The following is a 22,516-nucleotide window of genomic DNA, read 5'->3' as shown; positions in this document are numbered from 1 at the left end:
TTTCAATGGATACAGAACAAAAATAAAGTCGACTTTCCTTATGTTTTTTTCTTGAATTAATTAGAGGTTCTGCTGTACATTCACTAACAATATTTCTTCATGATCTTCAGAAACTTTATTTAAAACATGTAAACAAGGTTCTTCACAAAAGTTAGTGCTATTAATGAGTAGAATGATTACATGGAATAGAATCAGCTTTTAAACAAGAACAGGTATATGCAAGGGATTGTAACTGTACCTTCAACAGTCTAATATTGGAAAGTAAGACGTAATCCATAATCACAAACATTCAAATAAAGTATTCTACTTTGACTGAGCCACCTCTACTTTACAGGGTTCTACAATAACAGGTTTCACATTTTATTCACAATCTTCATTACTAGTTTTTGCAAAGGCACTTGGGTTTATCTTAATTGAGTAATCTAAGAAATATGATAGCAGCAATCAATAGTAAGTCTGCTCACTACCCAAGTAAGTGCTAAATTACAAAAATAATTGTCCAACTGTCCTGATATTTAAACTTCAGGGTGCAAGACATAGCTTTTCTCTGACAGCATATAAGAGCACATTTCTTGTAGATAAGAGAGTAACGTACAAACAAATAAAAGAACCTTAGAAACGTTAAACAAGGTCAAGAATGTAAACAGATGACAGCACTTTGTGACCCGTTAAACCAAATAGCAAAAATAATTGCGTGTGTTAACAATGGTTTCAAGATCGGCATTTGTCATCAGGTTGTGCTTTTGGTGTGCAAAGTTGGCATCAAGGAATGTTGAGGTCTGTTTCTCTTTGAGGATCCCACCGAACCAAAAAAGTATGCCCTTATTTGGTACCTCCTGTTATCAATTAAGCTACTTCCTATAGTCCTACATATACTTATTTTAGCCGATCACCTGCAACTCACTAATATTTACCCCACAAAGCTCACACAAGCATGAAGAACCAGGGTAAAAAGGTTTCCCACTGTACCCCAGTCTTAATATGGCTAACACTCTGTTAGACAAGTGTTGTTGTTGGACTCTTGACCATCTAGCAACAACAATGACTGGTCTTTGACATCATCTGCCTGTGTTAGAGTAGAGACAGAACGGCTTTGCAAAAACCCTGACTGGGCTTTAATTTCTTCTTGTGTCAGAGCAGACTGGGATGTTACCTCATCTATCTGTGCCTTGACAGACTGTACCCAATGCTGTAGCTGCTCTTTGAGGGCATTTATTCCTTGGTCCACCTTCTCTTGTCGACCCTTCAGGTCCTCTAGTTGGTCTTGCGTCTCCCTGGCCATCTTTTGCCTCTCACTGCCCCTCTTTGAGGGAGCACGGCGACCCTGCATGTAGCCCTCAAACTCCACTGGGCTTAGGTTGAGTGCTGGCCCATCCAGCTTCTCAATGAAGGCCACTGCACAACACTACATAAAAAAAAAACGATAACATTACCAAAAACAGACTGTAGTAATCTCAGCACAAGTCATTCAAGACTATTTACAATCAACTAATGTACCGTACGCATGTACATATTAGCTCACCAAATTGGTGAAGTAGTAGCCACTCTCTCCTGCCATCAGGCTGTGAGGGAGGCCGAAGCGGATCACATACTGCATGTTGGAGTGAAGCCGGGGTGGGTTGGCCTTTAGAACTACGTAAATCAGGCCAGACAGGTAGTCGTCAGCATTTGCTGGCTCACTGTTGGAAGTGGAGAGAGCCTGGAAGACATTCTGACTGCACTTACATACGCATGTAAGCTTGTCCTGTGGCGCGCGCTTGGCATCCATCTCGATTATGGCTGGGGATTGTGAGTGTAACAGTTAGTACACAGGTGGAATTTGAAAAGGTCTGGAAATGTTTTAGTCAAACTAATTTAGTCATTTGGCTTTCTTCATAATGAGATTTCAGTGCTGCTGGTGTCATCTTTTAGCCAAATAAAGGAACACGGTCTTCCTTTAAAATAAGTCACCTGTTATAGCAGGCAGAAAGGGATCACTGACAACCTCAGCACTCTCGTCAGGGAAAGGCACCCTCAGCATGTGGGGGGTGACCCAGTTTAAGGACCTGTCGAAGTTCAATTCAAATTAAAAACAATGTTGAACTAAGTTTAATCACAATGCTAGTCATTAACATTGCTAATATAGTCTATCTAGCATCACCGAGACCTATGGTACGGGGAATGGGTTTGGTAATAATGTTAGACAAGGTTATGCATGGCAGTCTGACCGTATCCTCCTCTGGAGTGCCAAGTCTTTCACTTCATCGTCACAGCTGTCATGGCAGAACACCCACTTGTGCAGACGCGTCATGATCAGCTTCTCCATGTGCTCCATCATCTGAGAGACCTGAATCTCTGAAAGACCTATCAATACAGCAGACACAGTGAACAAGTATGTGAAGTTGGGGAATAGGATAGAGTGTTCAGTGCAATATGTTGTGTAATGAGACTGATATTCAAGGATGAACAAAATTCTTGTCTATATGTTAAGTGAACAAACATAGGCCCACAATAATTAACATCAAATGGGAACCCACACAGCAGCTCAGAAACATCAAAATGGCCTCATTACTCACTACTGAAATGCACAGCGATGTTCTGGTAAAAGTCTTGAACAAGGTCAGATTGCTTCTGCACTGGCAGGCCCTGCAGCAGGAAAGAAAATATAATAAATACATGAAATAAGAGAGGCATTATTCAAACTTCAAATATCAAGGTAAAAGAAAAGCAGCACAAGAAGCAGGCAATGGAAAGGAACCTGAACCTGACAATTAGAAAAGGCAGTTGAGAGGGCCGTAAAAACAGAAGTTGGAAGAGAAAAGTAATTGCAGAGATAAGAGTGGTGGATAAAGAGGAAGGAAGCACATTACGTGGTAAGCCTCCATGGTGTTGAGGAAAGCAGTGCAACGGGACTGCAGACGTTGAGAGGATGGGTTCCTCAGCAGCTTCAGGAAGCTGGTAAAATCCCCTGGCTCAATGCTCTGATAGGCTTTTAATGTAGCCACCTGGCCCTCTGAAGACTCTGAAAGAGCATAAGGGTTCTCATAAGACCGCTATTACGGTGTTAGCTAAACATGTTTTTGCTTTGTATCACTTCAGATTATAGACCGCAAAAAATGCACATTAAAATACTCATACAGTTGTGGAAATTACATTATAACCGTTTTCAATGACTGAACAGAGGAAGTGCAGAGGGAATCACCTGGGCGTTTAGGAGGGGACGGTCCACCCCAGAAGAGCCTCCTCATCGTATTCACTTTGCGACCCTTCTCCATATTCTTCTTCTCCTCAAATTTAGAAAAGGTGAGGGGAGAACCTGCATCATTGTGGGGCCTGACAGCAGGGAACAACAAAGGAAACATTTTAATATTTCCCAGATCAAAAGACCTGATAAGTCTCTGGTGGACTTGTCTTGTCAATATTTATGAACGACAACAAAACCATTACCCAGTCTCCTGCCTGTCCGCCTCTGCTTTACGGGTTCGTTCTCGCCAGCACTTGGAGCAAAAGCCCTGCCATGCAGGGTTGCCATAATAACCGCATGCATCCTTGCAGAGAAGCTCTGCTTGAGTGACTCGGATCCCTCTTTGCTGCTCCGCCGCCATACTTCAGCACTCTTTTACTCCCACCTGGTGACATAGCAAAGACAATTGTTTAACTGTTTTGAACAACTCAGACACACATACATAAAGAAAGAATGTAAATACAAAGGCAGTAGTGGAAATAAATGTATTTGTTACATAGCATAGTTGCAGTTGGAGTCAACCCCCCCCCCTTAAAAATGTGGTCCTCCAATTAACTGTCCAGTTGTAATTCTGTTTGTGGAACATCCTAAATTGTTGTAACGTTAGTTATATCCAATCGAAACCCTGAGTAATATAACGAGGATCAAGTAGCTAGATCAACCTTTTTCACAATAAAGATTACCAGTAAGTGATAGATAAAATATCTAACATGATGCCATTTAATCGAGCACAGCCACTGGTTCTTAGCTACTTTTAGCAACGCAGGTGTACTTACATACATTAGCGTTACTTTCAATTGTATTGTTTTGCACAGAAACAGACCGCAGGAATCCAGAAGTTAAATACAATTGCATTTCAACTTCCAGTGTCGATATTTTTTCTCAAATTCCCTTCGTCAAAATGACCAACCGTACTGTCCACAGGCACAGTAACGTTACGTTGAAATTGAATTGCATTTAACTTCTGGCTTCCCGAAGACTGTTTTTGTTCAACCTAATACAGTTGAAATATGTAAAAACACGCGTTTTTAAAACCAACTAACTGATTCAGACGTCTTTTCTGACAGTAAAATAAAACATATTCCTTACTTACTTACTTACAAATTATTGTTCAGCAAAGTAGTCATATTCCTGGTAAGATACAATAATGTGTCGCACTTCAGCAGTTGTCCTAACGTTACCACTACTCCAGCTATAAAGTTTAAGGTTAACATAGCCCAAATTCAAAACCTAGTCATATAATATATTAAATACAGACTGAGAGAAAGCTAACCAAGAAATTACATGGTGAGCTCACAGCTGGTAGCTAATTTGTTGTGCTAACGTTAACTAGCTAGTACGAGAAGGCTCCAAAAGACTAGAGAAATTAGCTACTTATATATCATGCAAACATTTTAATGACGCATAACCAAAACCCAAATTGTTGATATTCTTCGATTTTAGTAACTATAGCTAACACCTTTTGATAGCTAGCAAGAAAAATACTTACCTTGGCAGGATCACTTGGTTGACCGACGTGACGTGATGACGTGTCATCAGCTGCCTGCCTGATGACCCCATAGAATTAGAATAGTAGAATGTACATGAACCTTCTTATGATGGGATAAAGGTCAGCCATGTTGGTCAACCATGGTTGGCCAGTGCTGTGATATTGGGCGCTTTCCAGCGGATCACTTTTGTCAAGAGTTGACCAACGTCTTTCAAACATTGTCTGACTTGCGACTAAATGTCTACTGCATTAACTTTACACAAATCATGTGATCAGGTCATGCAGTTTTTGATGAGATCGCCTTCAAGTTGCTTCTCACCAACTGCACCATGCAGCCATCAACTGCATTGTGGGAAGCACTATTTGACAAACAATCATTAGGGTGTTTTTGTTTGACCCACGCGAACATGGTCAAAGAAATGACTGAAACAGGTACCAACTTTTCTGCAATTCTAAAGCTACAGGGGATACAAGTAAAATGTATATTTGAGACCTCATTTCCAACCAATTCATTGTACACACAAGTTATGTTTTCAGTTCGTGAGTGTGTGATATGGGGGTATAGAAAAGTTGATTTCGACATTTATACAGAAATACTTTTATAAACAGTAGCAGCTGTGTTGACACTGCCATGTTGATCTGAACCTTGCTGTTGGAAAACCACTACTGTCTGACTTTTGGCTGTCGCAGTTGCACCTACCTCAACTTCACTCTCCACCTTTTGTCTACAGTTGGCATTTTTAGGCTTACTGCTGGAAGACACCCCATTTTCTTAAAGGTGCACTATGCAGAAATCGCACCCCCATTTCCTGGTCTAATAGTTTGCCTTATTTCAGTTTGTGTGTCAAACAAGCAAGTATAGTGTAGACTGTAGAGAATCATTGTACCATCTAAACCGCTGTGAAATATTTTTTACATAACCAAAAATATAGTATTTTCAGCTGGTATAGAAAACTGAAAGTAAAATACAAAAACAAAACTTAATGGGAAGCATAGAAATAGTGTACATAGAATAACTCTACCGATTCATTGACATGCTTTCAATAAGAATGATAGATCTATAACTCAGCTACATATTGCAGCTTTAAGTAGTTGAACATTTTATTACTCCAACCTCTCGTGAAAGTGACAAACCGACACGTTTTCATTTGTCAAAAACAACTTTATTTATCAAAGGGAGTGCCTTTAATTTGACGCCCAGCAGTTCGGCACAATTAAATGTTTCTGCGTATGAGCTTAGCTAGCCAACCTCACCATGACATCGCCTACAAGTGTAATATGGGATTTCGATTGGGAAATGCAGTTTCTGCCTATCTTCCACAGGAGGCTGCTGAGGGGAGGAAGTCTCATAATAATGGCTGGAATGGAGTAAATGGTATCAAACGCATGGAAACCATGGAACAGCAACAGTCCCAAAACATCACTTCTCTAGAGGAGATCTGCATGGAGGAATGGGCCAAAATACCAGCAACAGTGTGTGAAAACCTTGTGAAGACTTACAGAAAACGTAACAAAGTATTGAGAAACTTTTGTTATTGACCAAATACCTATTTTCCACCATAATTTGCAAATAAATTCATTAAAAATCCTACAATGTGATTTTCTGGATTTTTTCTCTCATTTTGTCTGTCATAGTTGAAGTGTACCTATGATGAAAATTACAGGCCTCTCATCTTTTTAAGTGGGAGAACTTGCACAATTGGTGGCTGACTAAATACTTTTTTTGCCCCACTGCATGTGGCAGGGTCTACAGGAAATCACGGACTGCAAAAACAGCCACGTCACAGACACCGACATCATGCTTCCAGACAAACTAAACACCTTTGCCCGCTTGAGGATAATACAGTGCCACCGTCCCAGCTCGCTAACAAAGACTGCGTCCCCCCCTCTCCTCTGTGTCTGACTTGAGTAAAACATTTAAACTTGTTAACCTTCGCAAGGCTGCTGGCCCAGACGGCATCCCTAGCCGCGTCCTCAGAGCATACGCAGACCAGCTGGCTGGTGTGTTTACGGACATATTCAAACGCTCCCTATCCCAGTCTGTTGTCCCCACATGCATTAAGATGGATACCATTGTTCCTGTACCCAAGAAGGCAAAGGTAACTGAACTACATGACTACCGCCCCGTAATACTCACTTCTGTCATCATTAAGTGATTTGAGAGGCTAGTCAAAGATCTTATCACCGCCACCTTACCGGCCACCCTAGACCCACTTCAGTTTGCATACCGTCCCAACAGGTCCACAGATGATGCAATCGCCATCACACTGCACACTGGCCTATCCCATCTGGACAAAAATAATACCTATGTAAAAATGCTGTTCATTGACTACAGCTCAGCATTCAACACCATAGTACCCTCCAAGCTCATCATCAAGCTGGAGGCCCTGGGTCTCAACCCCGCCCTGCACAACTGGGTCCTGGACTTTCTGAGGGGCCGCCCCGAAGTGGTGAAGGTAGGAAACAACATCTCCACTTCGCTGACCCTCAACACTGGGGCCCCACAAGGGTGTGTGCTCAGCCCTCTCCTGTACTCCCTGTTCACCCACAACTGCGTGGCCATGCACTCCTCCAACTCTATCATTAAGTTTGCAGTAGTGGGCCTGATCACCAACAATGACGAGACAGCCTACAGGGAGGAGGTGAGGGCACTTGGAGTGTGGTGCCAGGAAAACAACCTCACTCAACGTCAACAAAACAAAAGGAGATGATCGTGGACTTCAGGAAACAGCAGAGGGAGCACCCTCCTATCCACATCGAAGGGACAGCAGTGGCGAAGGTGGAAAGTTCCTGGGCGTACACATCACAGACAAACTGAAATGGTCCACCCATACAGACAGTGTGGTGAAGAAGGTGCAACAGTGCCTCTTCAACCTCAGGCTTGTCACCTAAAACCCTCACAAACTTTTACAGATGCACAATCGAGAGCATCCTGTCGGGCTGTATAACAGCCTGGTACGGCAACTGCATCTCCCTCAACCGCAAGGCTCTCCAGAGGATGGTGCTGTCTGCACAACATATCACCGGGGCAAACTTCCTGCCCTCCATGACACCTACAGCACCCAATGTCACAGGAAGGACGACAACCACCCGAGCCACTGCCTGTTCACACCGCTATCATCCAGAAGGCAAGGTCAGTACAGGTGCATCAAAGCTGGGACCGAGAGATTGAAAAACAGCATCTATCGCAAGGCCATCAGACTGCTAAACAGCAATCACTAACTCAGAGAGGCTGCTGCCTACATTGAGACCCAATCACTGGACACTTTAATAAATAGATCACCAGTCACTTTAAACAATGCCACTTTAAATAATGCCACTAACAATGTTTACATATCTTACATTACTCATATCACATGTACAGTATATCACAAAAGTGAGTACACCCCTCACATTTTTGTAAATATTTGAGTATATCTTTTCATGTGACAACACTGAAGAAATGACACTTTGCTACAATGTAAAGTAGTGAGTGTACAGCTTGTATAACAGTGTAAATTTGCTGTCCCCTCAAAATAACTCAACACACAGCCATTAATGTCTAAACCGCTGGCAACAAAAGTGAGTACACCCCTAAGTGAAAATGTCCAAATTGGGCCCAAAGTGTCAATATTTTGTGGCCACCATCATTTTCCAGCACTGCCTTAACCCTCTTGGGCATGGAGTTCACCAGAGCTTCACAGGTTGCCACTGGAGTCCTCTTCCACTCCTCCATGACGACATCATGGTGGATGTTAGAGACCTTGCACTCCTCCATCCGTTTGAGGATGCCCCACAGATGCTCAATAGGGTTTAGGTCTGGAGACATGCTTGACCAGTCCATCACCTTTACCCTCAGCTTCTTTAGCAAGGCAGTGGTCGTCTTGGAGGTGTGTTTGGGGTCGTTATCATGATGCAAAACTGCCCTGCGGCCCAGTCTCCGAAGGGAGGGGATCATGCTCTGCTTCAGTATGTCACAGTACATGTTGGCATTCATGGTTCCCTCAATGAACTGTAGCTCCCAGTGCCGGTAGCACTCATGCAGCCCCAGACCATGACACTCCCACCACCATGCTTGACTGTAGGCAAGACACACTTGTCTTTGTACTCCTCACCTGGTTGCCACCACACACGCTTGACACCATCTGAACCAAATACGTTTATCTTGGTCTCATCAGACCACAGGACATGGTTCCAGTAATCCATGTCCTTAGTCTGCTTGTCTTCAGCAAACTGTTTGCGGGCTTTCTTGTGCATCATCTTTAGAAGAGGCTTCCTTCTGGGACGACATCCATGCAGACCAATTTGATGCAGTGTACGGCGTATGGTCTGAGCACTGACGGGCTGACCCCCCACCCCTTCAACCTCTGCAGCAAAGCTGGCAGCACTCATACGTCTATTTCCCAAAGACAACCTCTGGATATGAAGCTGAGCACGTGCCCTCAACTTCTTTGGTCGACCATGGCGAGGCCTGTTCTGAGTGGAACCTGTCCAGTTAAACCGCTGTATGGTCTTGGCCACCGTGCTGCAGCTTAGTTTCAGGGTCTTGGCAATCTTCTTATAGCCCAGGCCATCTTTATGTAGAGCAACAATTATTTGTTTCAGATCCTCAGAGAGTTCTTTGCCATGAGGTGCCATGTTGAACTTCCAGTGACCAGTCAGTATGAGGGATTGTGAGAGCGACAACACCAAATTTAACACACCTGCTCCCCATTCACACCTGAGACCTTGTAACACTAACGAGTCACATGACACAGAGGAGGGAAAATGGCTAATTGGGCCCAATTTGGACATTTTCACTTAGGGGTGTACTCACTTTTGTTGCCAGCGGTTTAGACATTAATGGCTGTGTGTTGAGTTATTTTGAGGGTACAGCAAATTTACACTGTTATACAAGCTGTACACTCACTACTTTACATTGTAGCAAAGTGTCATTTCTTCAGTGTTGTCACATGAAAAGATATACTCAAATATTTACAAAAATGTGAGGGGTGTACTCACTTTTGTGATATAATGTATATACTGATTTTATACCATCTACTGCACATTGCCTATGCCGCTCGGCCATCGCTCATCCATATACCTTTAGATTTGTGTGTATTAGGTAGTTGTTGAGGAATTGTTAGATATTATTGCACTGTCGGAACTAGAAGCACAAGCATTTCACTACATTCGCATTAACATTAAATCTTGATTTGAGTGTCTTTCCAAATCATGCCCAATCAATTGAATTTACCACAGGTGGACGCCAATCAAGTTGTAGAAACATCTCAAGGATGATCAATGGAAACAGGATGCATCTGAGTTAAATATGGAGTCTCATAGCAAAGGATGTGAATACTTATGTAAATACGTTTTTTTTTCTCTCCTTAATCTAGGGCAGGCGGAACCCCTTGACAACATTCCGCTGAAAAGGCGAAATTTTTGAAATATGTAACTTTCACACATTAACAAATCCAATACAGCAAATGAAAGATAAACATCTTGTTAATTAATCTACCCATCGTGTCCGATTTCAAAAATGCTTTACAGCTAAAGCACAACATATGATTATGTTAGGTCAGAGTCAAGTCACAAAAACACACACAGCATTTTCCAGCCAAAGATAGGAGTCACAAAAAGCAGAAATATAGATCAAATTAATCACTAATCTTTGATGATCTTCATTAGATGACACTCATAAGACATCATGTTATACAATACATGTATGTTTTGTTCGATAATGTGCATATTTATATCCAAAAATCTCAGTTTACATTGGAGCGTTACATGCAGTAATGTTTTGATTCCAAAACATCTGGCGATTTTGCAGAAATACTCATAATAAACATTGATAAAAGATGCAAGTTTTATTCACAGAATTAAAGATAGACTTATCCTCTATTCAACCGCTGTGTCAGATTTTAAAAAAACTTTACGAAAAAAGCATAATCTGAGAACGGTGCTCAGAACCCAAAACAGCCAGAGGAATATCCGCCATTTTAGCGTAAACAGAACCTAGAAAAAACACTATAAATATTCCCTTACCTTTGATGATCTTCATCAGAAGGCACTCCCAGGAGTCCCAGTTCGACAATAAATGACTGATTTGTTCCATCATTTAGCCACTTGTTAGCGTGTTCAGCCCAGTAATCCATCTTCATGAGGCGCGAGCACTTCCTCCAGACAAAAACTCGAAAAGTTTCGTTACAGTCCGTAGAAACAAGTAAAATTATGTATGCAATCAATCTTTAGGATGTTTTTAACATAAATATCATCAATAAGGTTCCAACCGGAGAATGTCATTCATTGTCTGAAGAAAAGCATTGGAACGAGAGCAAACTCTGTCGGGAGACCGAGGCTCTCTGCCAGACCACTCACTCAAAGAGCTATTATGAGTCCCTCCTTTATAGTAGAATCCTCAAACCAGTTTCTAAAGACGGTGACATCTAGTGGAAACGCTAGGAAGTGCATCCTCATTCATTTCTTACTGGGATTTCAATAGGCACTGTTTTGAAAATCGATTTCTCACTTTCTGTTTGGATTTCTTCTCAGGTTTTTGCCTGCCATATGAATTATGTTATACTCACAGACAACATTCAAACAGTTTTAGAAACTTCAGAGTGTTTTCTATCCAATACTAATAATAATGTGCATATATTAGCATCTGGGAAAGAGTAGGAGGCAGTTCAGTCTGGGCACGCTATTCATCCAAAAGTGAAAATGTTGCCCCCTATCCCAAAAAGGTTAAATTTGCAAAAAGGTTTTAAAAAACTGTTTTAACTTTGTCATTATGGGGTATTGTGTGTAGATTGCTGAGGATTTGTATTTATTTAATCAATTTTTGAATAAGGCTGAGACAAAATGTGGAAAAAGTCAAGGGGTCTGAATACTTTCCGAAGGCACTGTATCGTTGGTGCACACCGGCAGCAGCTGCAGGGAGGGAGCAGACTGCGCGGAGGGAGCAGACTTTATTACTGTTTCAATATTGTAATCACATAATATGGCTTTCCTTTTGATAGATATGGCGAAATGAGGTGCTGCTGAAAAGCAAAGACTCTACAGACTCTATCTACACTTACAAGTATGCTTCAGAGAACCAGTCAGTTCGGGGGGGGTGTCACACAAGCAAGTAACGTTCCACACTGGTGTCCTCGGTGTGGCAGAGGAGCCCCCCATCTCCTTCTGCACCATCTCACCCAGCAGAAGGCATGATCCAGCAGCCATATGGGCTCACATGGACCCCATCCTGGACATAAATTACAGATTACTGACCATTTCGAATCCCACCATACCTTCTCCGCTATGCAATCTGGTTTCAGAGCTGGGTGCACCTTAGCCACGCTCAAGGTTCTAAATGACATCATAACCGCCATCGATAAGAGACATTACTGTGCAGCCGTATTCATCGACCTGGCCAAGGCAGACAGCATCCAGACACTTGGACAGGGTGCACTAAGGGAAGGAGAAAGACAATCAAGCAAATTTCAGTCTAACTGGCTCTTTGAAGTGGAGGCTAGCTCTGTAGATATTTGCACAGAGAATGATTACTAGTTAAATATCTGGGGTTCTCTATTAGCTTGCTGGCCCCACCATATGAGATTTGTATCCACAACAATGACCAGAAGACTGACTTCATCCTCTGCAGAAAACCACAGAAGTTAGCTTAACAGACAAAACAGGTGGCTATTGTTGTTATGACAATAATGAACTGTTATACCTATTCATCATGCATTCATGTGATATCAGTGATAAACTGTAGTAGACCAACGTTACTGATTGCTAGGTAACGTTAGCTAGCTAAATTATAGCTAGCCAGCTATAGTAGTCATTTAATTCCTTCATAAAACTCATTCAATGCAAGATTGTAAGCAATTGTTTTCACTAGATAAATGGTACACTCCCAATGTTTAAACATCTGAATTATTGTTTGAAATTATGCTTTATTAAATTTAATCTCTCCACATTCCCGAAGCCACCCCTAACACAAACAGCTAGCTAGTTAAATTACATTCTAGCGTGCCAAAATTAAAGCCCTGCACAAAAAATAACAATACAATGTTGCATTGCCAGGTGCACCTGGTGAATGGATTTATCTTAATCACCAATGGAATGGTCTAAAATGACAACACTCCGGGCCATGTGAAACGAATTTGACCAACGATAACTGAGTTATACGTCATCAAATTGCGACATTAGCTACACCATGCCAAAAATTAGCAAACGTTTACCTAAAAATATGTAGCTGTAAGAGTGACAGAATTAGCGAATACAAATATTTTATTTTACACAAATCAAGGACTGTCTGTTCTCAGTCCAAAACATAAGAAGCAACTCTTGAAATAGCGTCATTCGCGTCAGGAGGAAAAACGTGCTGTTTCATCAGCTCGAGCAAGGTAACGTCACATGGTAGTTAGCTAGCGTAGCTACGTTATTTGTCAACAATAATCCTTCTGGTATTTACTAGGTAGCTGCCTAGGAAGTTTAATCTGTTCAAAGGTGTCATCTGGCCTGCTTCCTGCTTTTGTTGAGGTGTCGACTTGTTTGACAGAATGGACAAAGATGGTGAGTTGAAGTCTCATTGATGAACTTGATGAGTAGACATGCTAGTCCCATATGGCCATATATTTCTGCATGATCTTATAGTTGCTTTCATGGGGGTTGTTTCCATGCATGCACAACACTATCCATACAACGCTAAATAAAGGATAAGGTTTTTAGTGAGAGTGTAATCAAGTATAATGTGTTTCCATTTGACTTTGACTTGCCATTTCCTTTCAGAGCTGGTGGAGTACTTCAGGACACAAGTGAGACAGGACCCAGAGGTTCCCTCTGCTGTGGCAGCTATCCGCACTCTCCTGGAGTTCCTCAAAAGAGACCAAAGTCAGAATATTGTTATTTTATTTTTTACTTTTCTACTCTCCACTTGTTATACTGATATCTAGTGAATCAGAAGGCTTTTTGTCTGATTATTACTGAAATCAAAATATTTTCATCACTGCTGAAAAAGTTGGCACTCGATTTACAAATTATTAGCAAACAGACAAGTTGTGGTATTGATTGGCTTATGCTTTATGTCCCTGAGCAGGTGAGACCATCCTGGGCTTGAGAGAGAACCTGACCCAGACCATCAGGCGTCTGGAGGAGGCTGACTCCTCTGTGGCTGTCTCGTCTGGTGGCGAACTGTTCCTCCGTTTCATCAGCCTCACATCACTGGAGCACCCTGTGAGTAGAGAGAGGGCCCTCCCCTATCCTCCTCACTGTAATGCCAAGGCTACTCTTAAACACTCCGAGCCCACTTTAAAGTGATATAACATGTATTCAATACGTGAGAGTAGCTTGAGTTGTCCAGCATACCATCATGATTTAAGATGCCATTTTCAGAAATATTAAGTGTTTTCTTTGTCCCCCAAACAGGATCTCTCTCAATGCAAGAAAGTGATGGTAGAGAGAGGAGAGCTCTTTCTTAAGAAAATCTCCCTTTCCAGGAGTAAAGTAGCAAAACTCTGCCATACCTTTATCAAGGATGGTGCTGTAAGTATTTCTGTTGAATTTTTTTATTTTAATGATTATTCCAAAACCCGCTCCACTGGGACACTCATGGTGATTCTGCCTCTAACAAACACTGTTCTCTATTGTCATTCACAGAAAATACTGACACACTCCTCCTCCCGGGTGGTTCTTAAGGTACTGGAGAGTGCAGCAGCTGACAAGAAACGCTTCACTGTCTATGTCACTGAGTCACAACCAGACTCTGCAGGGTGTGTGGTCAACACAAACACATGCATATGTCTGTCAAACTAAGTAAGCAAGCCCTAAAGAGGAACTTGAAAGACTATTCACAAGACTATTTTCTCTTTCCAGACGACAAATGGCTGACAAATTACAGAATCTAAACATTCCGGTCACAGTGGTTCTTGATGCTGCAGTGGGGTAAATATCTAAACCATTTCAGTTGATACATGAAATGAAAGCCCAGCTCAATCACACCATGTTTCTAAGAAAAACCATACAGTGCCTTTAGAAAGAAGTCATACCCCTTGACTTATTCCACATTTTGTTGTTACAGCCTGAATTCAAAATTAATTACATTGAAATAGTTTCTCGCCCATCTACACAATACCCGATAATGATAGTGAAAACATGTTTTTAGAAATGTTTGCTAAATTGATTGAAAATGTAAATACATATCTAATTTACATAAATATTCACACTCCAAATTGAGCTTGGGTGTATCCAATTGCCTTTGATCATCCTTGTAATGTCACTACAACTTGATTGGAATACACCTGTGGCCAATTCAATTATTTGGATATGTTTTAGAGAGAAACACATCTGTCTATATAATATCCCACAGTTGACAGTGCATGTCAAAGCAGAAACTAGACCATGAAGTCCAAGGAACTGTCCGTAGATCTCCAAGATATATGCCTCATCACAATTCTATCTGGGGAAGGGTATTAAAATGTATATAGTGTTAAAGGTTTCCAAGAACACAGTGGTCTCCATAATTTGGAAATGTAAAAAAAAATATGGAACTACCCAGAGCTGGCCGTCCGACCAAACCGGGTAAGAAGGACCTTGGTCAGGGAGGTGACCAAGAACCCAATGACTACTCTGACAGAACTACAGAGTCCTTGGCTGAGATCAGAGAACCTGCCAGAAGGACAAGTCTCTACAGTACTTTACCAATCTGGGCTTTATTGGAGAGTGGCCAGGCGGAAGCCACTCCTGAGAAAAAGGCACGTGATAGCATGCCTGGAGTTTACAAAAAGGCATGTGAAAGACTGAGATCATAAGGCAAGTGATTCTGTGGTGTGATGAGACTAAAAATATTATTTTTTTGGCCTGAATGCAGAAGCGCTACGTCTGGAGAAAGATTGGTGATAAGCTGTGCCTGGTTAACAGCATCCCTACCGTGAAGCATTGTGGCGGCAGCAACATGCTATGTGGATGCTTTTCAGCGGCAGAGACTGGTAAGGATAGAGGGAAAAATGAATGGAGCCAAATACTTCCTTGATGAGAACCTGCATCAGCGTATAAACGACCTCTGACAGAACAATGATCCCATGCTTACAGCCAAAGCAACGCTGGAATGGCTTCAGAACAAGAATGTGAAAGTCCTTGAGTGGCCCAGCCAAAGCGCAGACTTGAATCCCATTGACAATGTGTAAAAAGACTTGTCAATGGGACCACTCACTATCTAACTTAACAGAGCTTGAGAAAATGCCCAAATCCAGATGTGCAAAGCTGATAGACATACCCAAGATGACGCGAAGCTGTAATCGCTGCAAAATATGCATCTACAAAGTATTGACTCAGGTGTGAATATTTATGTACCATCTAACGCAGTAGACCCCGAGACTGCTGCGCAGCTCCACCCTGGGACAGCCCTGCAGAAGAAATATCAGCCCATGGAGAGAAGCACGAGATTGAACTTAACTTTTTACCTTGTTAGTTAACTCTCAATGTTTCCCTTTACTGTGGCAATTGGGATCGAATCGACACAATTAGCCACTTTCAATGCAACATACTGAAACAAAACTAACTATGCAAGAGATTTTGTTGTAGGCAGAATGCATCGGAATAGGATTCTATTGCATTGACATGCACGACTCAGCCCGTACTATATACACAGACCGGTGCGGCATAACCAATCAGAGCTGCACTAGGCCTATATGCAAAAATACCATTGCCATGTATGGATCTGTGCCATTTACTTTGAACTGGACTGTTTACAGCATAAGCGGTTGTAGATGCACTTGTTTTGAATGTGTGCACCTTTTGTTCATATCCTTTGCTAGATAGTGAGTTATTAGCCCAGTTATAGATCATTTGTAGTCAGCAATAGGGTAGTGATTGCTTCCTACAAGAGCACAAAACATGTACATCTCTAGACATCTTTGAAAAGCTAGTCAGGTAAAAAATAAAGTCAAATGGACAGTTTTGTGTTTTTGAGACATGCTTGAATAAGCTAAGTAGCCAATAGGCAGAGGGTAGCATAATTTGTCTGATTCTCTAATGGTAGGGGAATAATAATGCATTTTATTTTGTAAAATGGTTTCTTGCATCAACTTTTCAGTCACTTCCTTGTTTTTTTATCATGGAATGTAGGCCAACATTGGCTGCTACTGTAAGCTGAATGATGGAACAGCTATTTCCATGTTAAATTGTTATGGAATGCATTTTCTCCATTGTGTTTGATGGTAGGCCTACATTATGATCAAATAGCCACAGTAGCCTACTTGGCGACTTAACTGTAACTTAAAGCAGGTTCAGCCTCAGTGTTCACAGTAAACGCGTGCTGGAAGTTGCAAAACATTTTCAAAGTTAAAGTTTGCGCTCAGCAGACCTGAAATTTGCTCAGTGCTGAAAAAAGTGAGGGAACATTGCTTATGTACACTGAACAAAAGCGCTGAGGAGTATTTCTGTAATAAAAGCCCTTTTGTGGGGGGGGAAAACTAATTGGCTGGGCCTGGCTCCCCAGTGGGTGGGCCCACGCCCATGGCTGCACCACTGCCCAGCATATCTGAAATCCATAGATTAAGGCCTAATTTATTTATTTCAAATGACTGATTTCCTTCTATGAATTGTAAATCAGTATAATCTTTGAAATTGTTGCATTAATATTTTTCAGTATGAAATATTTCTGTTTCATATTCAATACATTTGCAGACATTTCTAAAGACATGTTTTGACTTTGTCATTGTGTGAGGGAATGGGTGAGAATCTATTTTGAATTCAGGCTGTAACACAATGTGGAATAAATCAAGGGGTATGAATCCTTTCTGAAGGTACTGTAAATACCCTGTTTTACCTATACCCACCTTTTGGATTTGTACAGGTAGCCTAAATTAACAAAGCAGTCAATGAAATCTGTATTTTATTACAGTACTGTTTTTTGTTAAAAGGTATATCATGGAAAAGGTGGACCTGGTGATTGTGGGTGCAGAGGGAGTGGTGGAAAGTGGTGGTATTATCAACAAGGTATATTATGAATTGGGTAACACACCATTCAGACAGTCTTATGTTGATGTCCTTGGATGACATTACCCTTTATTCTGCATGCAATTCACATGACAGATTGGCACCTATCAACTGGCTGTGTGCTCCAAGGCTCACAACAAGCCTTTCTACGTTGTGGCAGAAAGCTTCAAATTCGTCCGACTCTACCCTCTAAATCAGCAAGATGTCCCAGAACGATTTAAGGTAATAGCACCAAGATATGATCAATTGGCCAGTGATATTTCTGTAGTTATTTGATGTCCTAACTAGTGGTCTCACTTTGCTCTCTCAGTATAAAGCAGACACACTAAAGGCAGTGGAAGACCTAGCAGAAGAACACCCCATGATTGACTACACACCACCATCGCTGATTACACTTATTTTCACAGACCTGGGGGTCCTCACTCCTTCAGCAGTCAGTGATGAACTTATTAAGCTGTACTTGTAAACCACCACTAGAATACTGACACAACCCCGTCAAGTGCATCCATTTCAACAAGTCACCATTAAATATGTCAATCCCCCAGGGAATCTGCCTTAAACACTTCTGTTGTGACTATTTACCCCCTACTTGTTTTACTGGAGTTTGAAAGGTTCTTCTGACCCATACCAGACTTTAAAAACCAGCAATAATAGCGGCGTACTGTGTGTAACTTATTGCAAATTAGAAGTAATCAAAATCTCAAAAGGAAAAGGAGACTTTTTATTATGAACAGGACTTGGGTCATCCATAGTTTGTCTGAGCTCTCTCAGGTGTGTTGGCTCAGATGAGTTATTCACCCTCTGTACCCAAAATAAAACATCCCTTGAACAAATACCAATAAACTAAGTCTGTAGGAAATTGTCCTCATTTGATAAATAGAAATGCTCAAGTGACTACTTAAAACTGGCAACAACTCAGATCCCATACCAAGGCTTTTTGTACTGCCCTTGCCCCAAAAGGTAGAATCATTACTACAAAGTATATGCCATTACTTTGTATTTTTACCATTAAAATGTGCATACTGTGACTGATTGGCACAGGAAGTGTTAAAAAAAAAGCTGAACAGTTGTCTAACGAACACATTTAGAAAGAATAACAGATCAAATACAACACTGGGCTTGGAATGTGTCCAGTGTGGCTCAGTTGGTAGAGCATGGCGCTTGCAACAGCAGGGTTGCGGGTTTGATTCCCATGGCGGACCAGTATAAAAAATGTATGCACTCACTGTCGCTCTGGATGATGGTACGACTATGTAAAAGCAAAAATATTTCCACCACCTACTCATTCTATCCACAACTATAAGATGAGAAAATGACATCCAGCATTTTGGGGCGGTGGCTTTGAATGTGCAAATACTCAAACCTTCCTTGATCAAAAATTAATAATACCCTCTTCAGTGCTATTGATGTCAAAGTCTGAGGAGTCAATGCGAAGACAGTTTTCCGCAAGTGGAAAAACATGCATATGTACCATGGCCTGAAGTACACGAACAGAAAAACAGGAGATTGGACAAAGTATTTTCAGATGTTTGATTTCCAATTTTGAAGTATGGTGTGGCTAATAGCTCAAGTGAATGGTAAATACTTTTGGGGAAAAATAAAATGTTTTACACAACTCTCCGCACTTCGAAAAATCTCTTCAGGTAGTAGATCTGTCCAAGGGTCATGGCTACCAGCACAAGAGCTTCAAAGAAGGACCAAAGCACCACTCGGCTGTTTGTGTTGTCATTAACTGGAGGGGAGGAAAACACAGGACAGTACATTAAACCACTACTGCCACTGAAGTGTTTTCACTAAGCTGTCAAAATTGGGTGTTCTTGACAAATGCTATGCATTTTGAGATAAGATGTTAGGTCCATATGTTATTCATTTTCTATGGAAATAGCACATTATACATGGTTGTTATTGAAGTAGCAGCACAGAAGTGGTCTTACTCGCTCTGTGTATCCTCTCTCGGACCTCCATGTATTCCTGCTCGTGTTTTACTGCGGTCATGGCAACTGCTAGCTCATTAATCATCTCTTCCAGCTTGTTCTGGTGGGCTGTGAACAAGAATGGAAAATTAACTAGTACAGTATACAACATTTTGCAGAGTTAAAGAAACCCCAACAAGTACAGGCACATCCAAGTAAATCAGGTACAACTCACATCAAGGTTAGGTTTATTGTAGATGCTGTTCAAAGTGATATAATGACATACACAAAAGGTTGTGCAGGAAATGTTTGTCCAGTAAACTGGTCTCCATATCTCTACCAAAGCTTGGGTGTACCCATTGTGCAAAAACGTAATATATTTACATGAACCTTACAAATATGTTGTCAGATACATTGAAGTCATTCAAGCTGTTTTTAGTGGGTCTAACATTAAATAACATCTGCTGTAACACAGCAAACTTGGATTAACATAAAACTAAAGGCACCATTTGAGCTGGTAGTGCTGTGCAAACTGCTGCATTGACTGGACACAAGTGTACTGATTTGATACAAGATGTATAATTGAAACTGACCAACCAACACTTTTGAAAAACTGAGGGCAAAAGTAATTGACCCAATTTGTTTCCTGAATGCCCATATGGCAGAAGCTGAGGGGGGCATAAATTCCTAAATCCATCTCAAGTCATTGCCAGGCAGCAAGTGAGTGTCCATAAAGCAAAAGAAAACAGCACAACCCAGGCAATTAATAACACCAACTATGAAAATGGTACTATTTAAATTCACTCGTAATTTTGTAATTCAGTACTTGGGGTAAGCAACACCACAGAGAAGAGTCAATTTTCTCCAAGGGCATTGAAGAACGACCATCTCTGACCTCATGCAATAGTGTTAACCTACCGTCCCAGGTGTCTCCACCACCTGATGGAGGGTGGAGAGCAGAATGAGAAAAGGATGAATATGAAGGAAGAAGGAATATGAAGGAAAGAGTCTTCCAGAGAACCTACAAATATATGGTGAGATTATATTCGCAACATCAGTCAGTGTGACCAGAGCTCTACAGTGCAACCATTTTACTTGAATGTGTGCCTAAATATTTTGCTGTGCAATCTGGAATTTTAATTTAGGAGCACCAGTGTGCCTAAAAAAAATAAACATTCTTGCTTTATTACCTGAAATATTTTTATTAGGTGCACACTTGCTCCTTGTAAAAAAGTTCAGCATTGAACCCTGATGCCCATTGCTGCCTCTTCACCCCAGTTTACCTTCTGTCTCCATGCCGTCTCCCTTGGGGGCCTCTCCAATGTCAATGGTGAACATGACGATCTTGGGTGTCATGGTGGACATCTTATTGCTGAAGCAAAATTTGTATGTGCCATCCATATGGGCAGCCACCGAGTACTTCCCACTGGATTCTCGGTCTCCTTTGTAAATCTGCTTCCCATCTGGACCTGTGATCTGCAAATGAAAAATACCTACATAGTCATTGACAATCTATTAAACATTAGGCATAAGGTGGCTAGTTACCCATGTTTTGACTAAACAGCATTAGATATACAATGAATGCTCCACAACACCACCATCAGTACAAACTCAGATATGATCAATAGCCCTAACATGAAATCATCCCTTGGCTCCTGATATTTTTTCTTAGATGATAATCTCGCACTGTCAGTCAACCAAGAGAGTTGAGCTAACGAACGTAGCTAGGTATAAAGCTTGCTCGCTAGCCATATGGCACAATGAGAGGGACGTTTGGAAGCATAGCTATCTAGGAGAACGACGTTAGCTAGCTACTTACCTACATTGTTAATGTTTAGCTAGTTAGGCCCATGATTTGCCAAAGCTAGCTAACGAAGGGGGGCTTTCCCCACAATAAGATTAAGAAAGAGGGCACCTTTCACAACTCAGACTTTACCTCCACATCGATGTCTAGGAAACCTCCTTCGGCCACCTCAAACATGAGGCCCATCTTGGTACCAGAGTTGACTCGTTCAAAGAAACACTCTTCTGCATGAGCGTCGATGCTTACGAAGTAACCTGACGCTGTGGCGGATAACATAGATAAAATGACCATACACTCCGAGAGAGTAAACATGATTACTGTTGTTTTTCTCTACTGTTTAGCTATGTGAAAAATAGATTAGCGAACAAAACGCTCAGCCGCCGACTTGCGGAGGAGGAGCCAGTAGGAGAAGGGGGACGCAACTTCCTCGCAAATGCTGCCACGTAAAGACGGGAAAACGAGCCGCGTCGAGGTTCAAAAAGGCAATCGATTGTGCCCACTCAAATTGACCTCAGGCCCCTGGTCCAAGACCTGGGTGTATTCATTAGGGTGATTCGGTTGCAAAACGTTTATTAAACGGAAGCAAACAGAACGAAATGGGGAGGGACCTACCTGAATTTGGCCAATAGAAACTCGTTTTAGTAATGCAACTGTTTTGGACTAATGAGTCAGTGGCGACCCGTCATTCAGTGCAGGTGGGGCTCTTATTATATATTTGTTGTATTTTTGGGGGGGACTTGCCTGTTTTGCATGTTATTTTGGCATTAATACGTGTCACATATCAGTTTGCAAACAATGTAAACAAAAGTAAGTATATATCATTGAGTTAATAAAACCGTTTACAAACATGGTCTCATTTTTGTTTTCTTGAGTAAGGCAGCTCCAAAATGCAGGTGTTTCAGCCTAGCTCAGTGCTTTCTCTGGTGGTGGGGCAAGCCAGCAGAAAATACAGAGCGTTGCGCCGTGATTGGCTCAGTGTTCTGTCACTCATGGGGACACTACGTCACCGCCAAGTCTAAGGGTAGAGCTTGACAATTCAAGCCCCTTGAGTGCTGCTATAGCTAAAATGCCCATCTGCCTCACACTAATAATTTGGTCCATTCACCTGCCCTGAATGACGGGTCTCCACTGCCAGGTAGATA

The 22,516-nt window shown here is 41.6% G+C and overlaps 3 protein-coding genes across 9 annotated transcripts; 1 reads left to right on the top strand and 2 right to left on the bottom strand.

Annotated features, from left to right (window-relative positions):
- Positions 1-92: 92 nt before the first annotated feature.
- LOC110536055 (rab5 GDP/GTP exchange factor) lies at positions 93-4,846 on the bottom strand. 5 transcript variants are annotated; one of them, XM_021621576.2, is made up of 10 exons: positions 4,713-4,846; positions 3,427-3,608; positions 3,182-3,312; positions 2,850-3,001; positions 2,556-2,625; positions 2,208-2,343; positions 1,951-2,045; positions 1,726-1,779; positions 1,523-1,632; positions 97-1,405 (listed from the first exon to the last, which is right to left on the bottom strand). In XM_021621576.2, exons 2-10 carry the CDS (start codon positions 3,582-3,584, stop codon positions 986-988), a joined length of 1,326 nt encoding a protein of 441 aa, XP_021477251.2. In that variant the 5' UTR covers positions 3,585-3,608; positions 4,713-4,846; the 3' UTR covers positions 97-985. The 5 variants fall into 5 exon arrangements, with proteins under 5 accessions (XP_036791794.1, XP_021477250.2, XP_021477249.2 ...); XM_036935899.1 differs by lacking the exon at positions 4,713-4,846 and adding an exon at positions 4,317-4,683 and having other exon boundaries at positions 93-1,405; positions 1,523-1,779; XM_021621575.2 differs by lacking the exon at positions 4,713-4,846 and adding an exon at positions 4,321-4,683 and having other exon boundaries at positions 93-1,405; positions 1,523-1,779.
- An 8,002-nt stretch (positions 4,847-12,848) lies between these two features.
- ei2ba (Translation initiation factor eIF-2B subunit alpha) lies at positions 12,849-18,212 on the top strand (the record flags this gene model as incomplete). The annotated part of the gene is given in 10 exon segments (NM_001165077.1): positions 12,849-13,066; positions 13,154-13,235; positions 13,452-13,553; positions 13,759-13,895; positions 14,088-14,204; positions 14,319-14,431; positions 14,535-14,603; positions 17,582-17,657; positions 17,754-17,879; positions 17,968-18,212. Coding segments are annotated over 9 exon segments (909 nt in total). The 3' UTR covers positions 18,124-18,212.
- A 145-nt stretch (positions 18,213-18,357) lies between these two features.
- On the bottom strand, positions 18,358-21,920 carry LOC110536057 (transmembrane emp24 domain-containing protein 2). 3 transcript variants are annotated; one of them, XR_005034686.1, is made up of 5 exons: positions 21,507-21,920; positions 20,854-21,046; positions 20,489-20,591; positions 19,592-19,699; positions 18,361-19,389 (listed from the first exon to the last, which is right to left on the bottom strand). XR_005034686.1 is itself a non-coding variant. In XM_021621580.2 (5 exons), exons 1-5 carry the CDS (start codon positions 21,684-21,686, stop codon positions 19,265-19,267), a joined length of 627 nt encoding a protein of 208 aa, XP_021477255.1. In that variant the 5' UTR covers positions 21,687-21,920; the 3' UTR covers positions 18,361-19,264. The 3 variants fall into 3 exon arrangements, 2 of the variants coding, with proteins under 2 accessions (XP_021477256.1, XP_021477255.1); XM_021621580.2 differs by having other exon boundaries at positions 20,489-20,509; XM_021621581.2 differs by lacking the exon at positions 20,489-20,591 and having other exon boundaries at positions 18,358-19,389.
- Positions 21,921-22,516: the final 596 nt, after the last annotated feature.

The sequence above is a fragment of the Oncorhynchus mykiss genome, chromosome 11 (genome assembly GCF_013265735.2).
Source record: "Oncorhynchus mykiss isolate Arlee chromosome 11, USDA_OmykA_1.1, whole genome shotgun sequence".
NCBI lineage: Eukaryota > Metazoa > Chordata > Actinopteri > Salmoniformes > Salmonidae > Oncorhynchus > Oncorhynchus mykiss.
The sequence above is the reverse complement of the archived record's forward strand: the minus strand, read 5'-3'. Positions and strand labels throughout refer to the sequence as shown.

Bases quoted from the DNA above. Each gene is read 5' to 3' on its own strand.
- LOC110536057 (XM_021621580.2), bottom strand. From the start codon at position 21,686: ATGTTTACTCTCTCGGAGTGTATGGTCATTTTATCTATGTTATCCGCC. The intron at 20,510-20,853 runs GTAAACTGGGGT...ACCCTCCATCAG, and splicing joins AGACGGCATGGAGACAGAAG to GTGGTGGAGACACCTGGGAC. The intron at 19,700-20,488 runs GTAGGTTAACAC...TCTTGTTCACAG, and splicing joins TGGTGGAGACACCTGGGACG to CCCACCAGAACAAGCTGGAA.
- LOC110536055 (XM_021621572.2), bottom strand. From the start codon at position 3,584: ATGGCGGCGGAGCAGCAAAGAGGGATCCGAGTCACTCAAGCAGAGCTT. The intron at 3,313-3,426 runs GTAATGGTTTTG...CCCTGCTGTCAG, and splicing joins GCGGACAGGCAGGAGACTGG to GCCCCACAATGATGCAGGTT. The intron at 1,406-1,522 runs GTGAGCTAATAT...TTTTTTATGTAG, and splicing joins GCTACTACTTCACCAATTTG to TGTTGTGCAGTGGCCTTCAT.